General features: G+C 35.3%; 1 protein-coding gene across 1 annotated transcript; it reads left to right on the forward strand.

The window, feature by feature from the left end:
* The first annotated feature begins 8,202 nt into the window (after positions 1-8,202).
* LOC147404785 (uncharacterized) lies at positions 8,203-8,775 on the forward strand. The gene has a single exon (XM_086437909.1). It carries the CDS (start codon positions 8,203-8,205, stop codon positions 8,773-8,775), a length of 573 nt encoding a protein of 190 aa, XP_086294035.1.
* The last annotated feature ends 627 nt before the right edge of the window (positions 8,776-9,402 follow it).

Consider the following 9,402-nt stretch of genomic DNA (forward strand, 5'->3'; position numbering starts at 1 on the left):
GATGGTACCCCCACCAACTAAGAGGCAGATGATTTACAGGCCCAATAGTTCAGGGTAGTAGTGGACCAGCCAACCACAGGGATCAGAGCAGTTTCCGACCCCCAGTATCTATAAGCCAGTTTCCATAGAGGACAACAGTACTAGTGCAGGGCAGGGGTCAAGCTACTCATTCGAAGAGTAAGATGACTAGAGGCCAGAGACAGACTTCGAGGCCTGAGGTTCAGACTGTTAGACCTCTACTACCGTCACAGAGGACTCCTACAGGTCATGCCAGTAGGAAGCCGATCAGATGTTATGAGTGTGGAGAGTTGGGACATCTGAGGAGACAATGCCCCAAGATTTCCCAGCAGACCCATGATTCGATAGCCTAGGCAAGGGTCTATGCTATGACGCAAGCCGATGCTACAGCTTCCAAGGATGTCGTGGAAGGTATAATTATGTTATTCAACTGTTTAGCACATGTCTTAATGGATTCGGGTTCCACACATTCATTTGTATCGTCTAACATGATAGAAAAGTTAGAACTTTCTACAACAGACACCAATAGGACACTTTCATTGATGACTCCCCTAGGAAAGAAAATAATGTCACATCGGGTGTGTAACTCGTGCATTCTCAAGATAGGAAATAGTTCGTTTGAACTGAACTTGATAGTTATAAAACTTTGAGATTTCGACATCATTCTAGGCATGGACTGGTTAGTTGCATACCATGCGGTTATAAATTGTTATGCGAAGACAGTTAAGGTTGGTATGCCGGGACAGCCAGAGTTCAAGTTCAAGTTTAAGGATATTCGAAATCGTGTAATCCGAGTGATAGAACCATCTAAGAATGGGACTGATTGGGATAGATTGTATAATATGAATGCTATCATTAATGAAGTGAATAAAGAATCACTAAAGGTGGAGGCAATCCGAATAGTATGCGACTATCCTGATGTCTTTCTTACAGAGTTACCTGGATTACCCCCAATCAGGAAGATTGACTTTTCAATCGAATTGATTCTAGGAACTAGACCTATATCGATTCCACCTTATCAAATGGTCCCAGCGGAAATGAAGAAGCTAAAAAGTCAATTGGAAGAGTTGATAGGTTTGGATTTTAAAATCGCCTCAACCCTGGCGTCCGCTAAATAACGGATATGAGTCCGATCTACGTATCTCGAGGATTTTAAAAGAATAGGGAGTCGTCACCTAGTTTAGGTCTAGAAACCAAAATTAACTCCAAATGGATATGGATCAGTCCACGAATCAGAGAGATGGGTAAGGGGTCAGGTTACGGGTTTCGGAAGGTGTTAGGCACCGAACCCGTCCGATCGAGATGATCGGTCTCTACTACGATCTAAAACTAACCTATGGTCAACGGGATAAGACTAGGGTCAAGACCATGGTCCAATCATCATCATCAGTTTATATCTGGTTTGCCAAACGAATTTTATGGTTAAGATAATTACATAGATTCTCGAATTTCGCATAAAAGGAATCCCACGATTTAATAAGCTTACGTGGCACCAAAAATTAATGGATCAATTCGGTCACATTTTGAATAGTATGAAATCGATTCTCAATGCCACGTATACAACATTAGTGAATTGGCTCATTGACGACATTTTATTAAAGAAATTCGATTTTTTGAATTGTCACGTGACGACATTTTATCAAAGAAATTTGATTTCTGAATCGCCACATGCATCCCAAAATCAATGAGTCAACCCACACATTTATAACCAAAGAAATTCAATTTTTGAATTGTCACGTGCATCCTAAAATCAACGAGTTAACTCACAAATTATTAATCAAAGAAATTCGATTTTCGAATTGTCACGTGTATTAAAATCAGTGAGTTAATCCATAAATTTTTTATTAAATAAATTTTGATTTTTGAAATGCCACGTGTATTAAAATCAATGAGTCGACTCACATGCCCGATTTTATAGAAAATCTCTATTTGGAACTTGAAATTACAGGCTTTGACACTGTAAAGACCTAGAGGGGGGGTGAATATGACTATTTAAAAATTCTTCTAAATGTGAACACTTAAGTGTAACTGAATTTTTAATGAGTTCGTTCTATTGATACATTCATCAAATCATTCATGGAGCAAAAGATTTATGCAGGCTATGATCAATCATGATATACATTCAGATTTGCATGAAGATAAGTAAATTAGAGAAGACCATGAAACACACAATTTATAGTGGTTCAGCAAAGTGCCTACGTCCACTCCCAAGAGAACTCCAATCAATGGTTCTCTAGTATTTACTAAAACTGAGGTTTATGGTTCACCTTAAACCGTACATAGAATTTTTCGGGGTTAATTCTGCAACCCTAAGATTGAGTGAACCACATCCACTCAAAATGTCTGAGCTTTATACTTCGGGAACTCAGTAACCTTTATCACTCATCTTGAGTCCGCAACTCAATCAAGTGCTTGATTTTGAAGGAGAAATCAAGTAAACTATTACAAAAGTATTTTTTGAAATTTAAAACAAAAAAATAATCAAACTCACATTTATGACGATTGAGGTAAGTTTGTTATTCTTCGGTTCTTCGCTACTTCCTTCATCAATGGCTCCTCACCTAGCTCAATGTTAGAAGGTAAACGCTTAAAGGATGAAGTAAGTGAAGCTTGATCAACCTAGATGAGGTAGCTTGTGTGCATGGTTTCGACTTCACCTCACGATTCTTCTTACTTCGTTAAGCCTTTTGAAGTGTACTTATTTACTAGGACTTAACTTAGAAGATGTTGATCAATCCAAGAATGAAGCCTAGAGCTTTTCTTTTATAGGAACTGCTCTTAACGGCTTCCTGTCGGTGGCACCGACCAAACATAACGGTAGAAAATCTTACCGTTGAACATTATCGGTAGCACTGTCAATGGAACCTCCAAGAGTCATCGGTGGGACCGATGAGCATTATAACGGTGGAACCGGTAGAACTATGCTTCTGCCACCGAAAGATGATTTCTCAATTAGTTTTGACTGTGGATGGCGGTGGGACCGACAAGTTTGTGCTTCTACCACCGATAGAAGATATTCATTTTGATCTATCGGTGGATAACGGTGGATCCGATAGGTTATTCATCGGTGGAACCGACAGGTTAGAGCTTCTGCCACCGATAGAAGTTTTCTCATATTATTCAGTCGGTGGCTGACAGTGGATCCTACACTCCTACCGATAACTTCTGTTTTCCTTGAGATAGAGCTGATTTTTGGGATGACTTTGGAATACACACAAAATGCTTCGATAAACGTGTTCTGATGCTCCATGAGTGAAGATGTCCCTTGTCCTTGATTGGTTTTGATATACTATGGATTTGTCGTTGATGCAATGCATACGAACAATGTCTTCCAGTAGTTACAACATGACAACACACGACTAATCTTGGAATTGACAAAACATGGTACTAACAGAATTTTCAATGCACACAAAAAATCAGTGAGTTGACTCCCATGTCATAGAAAGTTTTGATTTAGAATTTTCAATGTATACAAAATCAGTGAGTTGGCTCACATATCCATTTTATAGAGAAAAAAAATCGATTCAAATTTTTAATGTACCCAAAATCCGTGAGTAGACTCAATAATTTTGATCAAGGAAATTTTGATTTTTTAAAATCGTCACGTGCGGCAAAATCATTAAATTAACCTACATATCCATTTTATAAAAAATAAATTGATTCAAATTTCTAATGTACTCACAATCAATGAGTCAACTCAACAATTTTGATCAAGGAAATTTTGATTTTTCATTATCGTCACGTGCGTCAAAATCATTGAATTAACTCACATATCTATTTTATAGAAAATAAATCGATTCAAATTTCTAATGTACCTAAAATCAGTGAGTAGACTCAATAATTTTGATCAAGAAAATCTTAATTTTCCAAAATCGTCACGTGCGCCAAACTTAATGAATTAGCCTATACATTTCGCAAAATCAACGAATTGATTCATTAATATTACAAAAGAAGAAAATCAATCCGATAATATTAATAGGTTGATCCATCAATATTTCAGAAAATTTAAAAATTGTCATTAGCGCCACGTACACCTAAAAAATCGTTGAATCCATTCGGATACATAAAAAATTATGAAATCAAGAATAAATAAATGAAATAAAAAAAATTACCTTTACTGAATGATTTCAGATGCATGGATTCCTTCAACAAAAATTCAAAATAGCTTATGAGTAGTATTGTGATCTTACGAGTTTGATGTGTGAATCTTGCTCCAAAATCAATTTTTTTTCTTTGAGGATAACGAAAAAGACGTTAATAAAGGTGAGGCTATGGTTGATTTTTTTTTCGATGGTAAAGAGAGAAGGAGAGAGGAGTTGAGGATGTTAATGGAGAAGAATGTGTGACTTTTTTTTTTAGAAGGAAGAAGAAGGTTGTAGGTTTAATGATGAAAAAAATGTTACTGTTTTTTTAATGGTTAGCATAAAATACGTTTTTTCCTCATTTTCAATGGTTCCTTTGATCCTCTTTTACAGTAGTTCTACCATCAAATATGAAAGAGGAAGAAAATGTGAGTGATGGTAAAGGACATGGGTAGTTATGAGAAATGGAGAAAAGGAGATGGAGAACATGGGGAAGAGAGAGTTGGAGAAGAAAATGTGTGTCCACGTATTTTTTTTTTTTTTTTTTTTTTTTTTTTTGGAGAATGGGGGGTGGTGATCCCACGTTACTCGTCTTAATGATCTCTCATAAACCATTAAATTGATTGGTCGATTGGAACTCGATTTTAATTCAATCGAATTTGGATTTCAATTTGAACGAGTGAATTTTTTTTTTTGATTGATTTAATTTTGAATTCGATTTGTCGATTTTAATTTTGAATTTAGTTGATCGATTTTAATTGTTTGATTAGATTTTAATTTCAATGTTAATCGATAGATTAGATTTTGATTTAAAAGTTTGATGGATTTTAATTTTCACTTTGCTTAATTAATTGAATTTTAATTTGACTTTTGTTTGATTATGATTTGATTTTGAATTTCAATTTGATTTTAAAATTTAATTTGATTGATTCAATTTTAATTTGATTTTGATTTTATTTTGATTGGTTGATCGATTTGATTGATTCTAATGATTTTCAATTTAATTTTGAATTGGATTTAGATTTGTTTTTGTCGATACTTTAATTTGATATTTAAGTTTGATGTTTAAATTTTGATTTTGATTTTGTATTTCAATTTGATTTTAAAATTTTATTTGGTTGATTTAATTTTAATTTGATTTTGATTTTGTATTTGATTTCATTGAATGTATTTTAATTGGTCGATTTGGTTGATTGATTTTAAAATTTAATTTTACATTTTGATTGGTTGAATGATTTTTAACTTGATTTTCAATTTATTTTTTATTTTGATTTTGTATTTTTAATCGATTTCTTGATTTTTAATTTAAATATAATTTTTATTTTATATTTTAATTGAGATTTAATTTGATTTTACGATTTTAAATTAATTTTAAATTTTTCATTTTAATTGGATCTTAGTTAAATTTTAGTTTAATTTTCAATTTAAATTTTATTTTAGTTTAATTTTTTATTTGAATTTTATTTTCCTAGGGATCAAGGTCTCTATGTTAGAGTTGGATGTTAAGGGACGTTTTGGTCATTTTTACGATTTTTGATGATTTTTCTTGAATTTCTCTGTTTTCATTGATTTGGGTCCCGTTAGACTCGAAATGACATTCTGAGTGTAATGGAGGTACTTTCGAGACTTTTTCGGAGTTTGAAATTTATGAGGGCCATTTCGTTATTTTTGTGATTTTTTTTCAGATTTTTTTACGATTTTCAGTGTGAGATTTCTTTTGGTCACCGTGTGAGTATTTTTAAGTTCCAAAATTATATTTTTCTAGTGTAGCGAAGTCTCTAAGTTATCGAACTATGTAGTGAACCTAAGCGTACGTACTTGTTAAATCAGATGTAAGGTGTAACAATCCTAAGCGTGCATAAATTCTATGTTGATTCGTGACGAGTAGAGGGGATGAAAAGACTAGATACAGAAGGGATCAAACAATACTCACAAACCTTCGAGTTCTTTTATGCTCATCATTAGAAATTCACAATAGTTGGCTAATAAATTGTCGAATTGGGCAGATGCAAAAATGGGGTGTCTACAGGTTTCATTTGTCTGAGCAGCTCGCCTTAGGGTGCTCTAATTTTGTTCGCGAAGAAGAAAGATGGGTCAATGAGATTATGTATCGACTATAGAAAACTGAACCAAGTGACTATAAAGAACAAGTATCCACTTCCTATGATTGATGATTTATTTGATCAACTAAGAGATGCAAAGTACTTCTCTAAAATTGATCTAAGATCGGGATACCACCAGTTGAGGATCAAAGAGGAGGATGTTTCGAAGACAACATTCCGAACATGGTTAGGGCATTTTGAGTACCTAGTAATGCCGTTCAATTTGACTAATGCATTTACAGTGTTTATGGATCTCATGCAGCGAGTGTTTTGGGATTTCTTGAATGTCTTCATTATCGTCTTCATTGACGATATCTTGATCTATTCGAAGATGGAATTTGAGCATGAGGATTATTTGAATGTCACACTTCACAAATTGCGTTAGGAGAAGCTTTATGCGAAATTCTCCAAGTCGAATTTTGGTTAGATGAAGTGAAGTTCTTGTGTCATGTGATTTCCAAGAATGGGATATCGGTAGACCCGTCAAAGATTGAAGCGGTCATGAATTGTCAGAGACCGACTATAGTTATTGAGTAGGATACTACCGTAGGTTTGTAGAAGGTTTTTACAAGATAGCTTCGTCATTAATGAAGTTAACTCAGAAAGGGTTCAAGTTTGAATGGACCGATAACTGCAAAACAACATTCAAGGATTTGAAGACTCGACTAACCATAGCACCCGTTTTGATAGTCCTCAAGCCAGGAGAGAAATATGTCATTTATGCTGACGTTTCTCATATGGGACTTGGGTGTGTACTAATGCAGGATGGTCGGGTAATTGCTTACTCAACGAGATAGTTGAAGATCCACGAGAAGAACTATCCGACTCATGATTTAGAGTTGGCGGCTATAGTGCATGCACTCAAGGTTTGGAGACACTACTTGTATAGAGAAACCTTCGAAGTGTATTCAGATCACAAAAGCCCCAAGTATTTATTCTCGCAGAAGGATTTGAACATGAGGCAGAGGAGATGGATGGAATACCTGAAAGACTACGACTTTACATTGCATTACCATCCTTGTAAGGCCAATATAGTAGCAGACGCTTTAAGTAGTAAGAAAGATGGGGTGTTTGCTCACATAAGGATTGAGGAATGAAAAATGTTAGAAATTGCAACTGATTATACACTCAACATTTCCTCATAAACAGATGAGCAGAAATCCTATGTAGCTCACATAAGAATACAACCCCAGATCGTTGAGAGGGTTATTAAAGCCCAGAAGATGGATACGGAACTAGAAGGGTATCAGGAGAAAGTCGAGGACCTTACTGATCAGAGTTGGAGAATTCATGATGATGGTAGCCTATGGTTCAATAGTAGATTTTGGGTTCCTCGCGATGTTTTATTGAGAAATGACATAATGGATGAAGTCCATAAGTCACATTTTTCTATTCATCCTGGGAGTACCAAGATGTATCAGGACATGAAGAGAAATTTTTCGTGGCCAGGGATGAAAAAGCACATTACCCAGTATATGAGTCGTTGTATGACATGTCAGCAAGTAAAGGCTGAACATAGAAAACCTGCAAGGTTATTGCAACCACTTCCTATTCCAGAATGGAAATAGGAGCATGTGACTATGGATTTTGTCAGTGGGTTACCGAAATTCAGTGATGGGATTGATATTGTATGGGTGGTTGTAGATAGGCTTACTAAATCTGTTCATTTTCTACCTATCAAGATGACCTACACTATGAATAAGCTGAGTAGGATTTATGTCTCAAAGATTGTGAAGTTATATAGAGTCCCAGTTTCTATTGTATCTGATAGGGATCCACGTTTTACATCTCAATTCTAGCAGAGTTTTCAAGTTGCATTTGGTACGAAGTTGAAGATGAGTACATCATTCTACCCACAAACTGATGGGCAGTCAGAACGTGTTATTTAGATATTGAAAGACATGTTGAGGGCTTGTGTATTAGATTTTGGAGATAACTGAAAGAATCACTTGGCAATAGCTGAATTTGCGTATAACAATAGTTACCAATCTAGTATAGGCATGGCACCATTTGAAGCGTTATATGGCAGAATGTGCAGATCGATGAATTATTGGGCAGAAGTCGAGGATAGTATTCTGTTGGGACTCGACATCATCTCGGAGATTACTGAGAAGATTAAGACAGTTCGAGAAAGGTTGCGGGTAACACAGAGTAGGCAGAAAAGTTATGCAGATCATCGTCGACGACCGTTAGAGTTCGTGGTCAGTGATTTTGTATTCTTGAAGGTTTCTCCTAGAAGAGGAATCAGTAGGTTTGGGATTAAGGATAAACTAAAGTCGAGGTATGTAGGACCGTTTGAGATCATAGACAGAGTTGGCATGGTTGCATACAAGTTGGCTTTACCTGCTCAGTTAGAAAGGGTTCATAATGTATTTCATATATCAATGTTGAGAAAATATAAACCGGACCTATCCCACGTTATTGATTGGCAGTCCTTGAATCTAGAAGAAGACATATCGTATGAGGAGGGGTCGGTGCAGATTCTTTACCATAAAGAGCAAATGTTGAGATCACGAGCTATTCCGTTGATTAAGGTGCTTTGGAGACATCACAATGTTGAGGAAGCGACTTAGGAGAAAGAAACGGAGATGCGTGCTCAATTTTCAGAATTATTCTTCAATTGAGGTATGCTTAATTTCGAGGATGAAATTCTATTTAAGGGGGGGGGGGGGAGGACGTAATACCTCGAATTCTAATTAGTATCTCGAGAAATAAAATAGTAAAATTTGGAGAAATTCTAATCGATGGACCTAAGGTAAAATAATCATATTTTTTTCTGTCCATCTTTAACGAAATTTGACTTTGCCATTAGATTCAAAATGATCGAAAAACATATTTTACCCTATAAGCACGCTCAAATTCGAGTTTGGACGGAAAAATTACTAAATCATCGAATTTCGCATTAGATATTTACCAAATAGGGAAACGACACTTTAGAAAAATAATTTGAGAAATTTGATCATACTATTAGATTCGTATCGAAAAATAACTTAAAATAGAGTATAAGATTATCTAAATCGGCATTTGGGAAAAACAACTCCCGAAATGATGCTTACGTCCTACTTAAGTTACAAATATCTAAATTTTATTAGAAAAATCTGATTTCTTCTTATTCTCTACTCCAAACAAAACTCATCCCTTTTTCATTAAAATTTGTAACTCAGATCTACACCAAACTAGAACGATTCAAGCTTTGCCGC

Source organism: Akebia trifoliata, chromosome 4, assembly GCF_017979445.1.
Source record: "Akebia trifoliata isolate Shusen 1 chromosome 4, ASM1797944v1, whole genome shotgun sequence".
NCBI lineage: Eukaryota > Viridiplantae > Streptophyta > Magnoliopsida > Ranunculales > Lardizabalaceae > Akebia > Akebia trifoliata.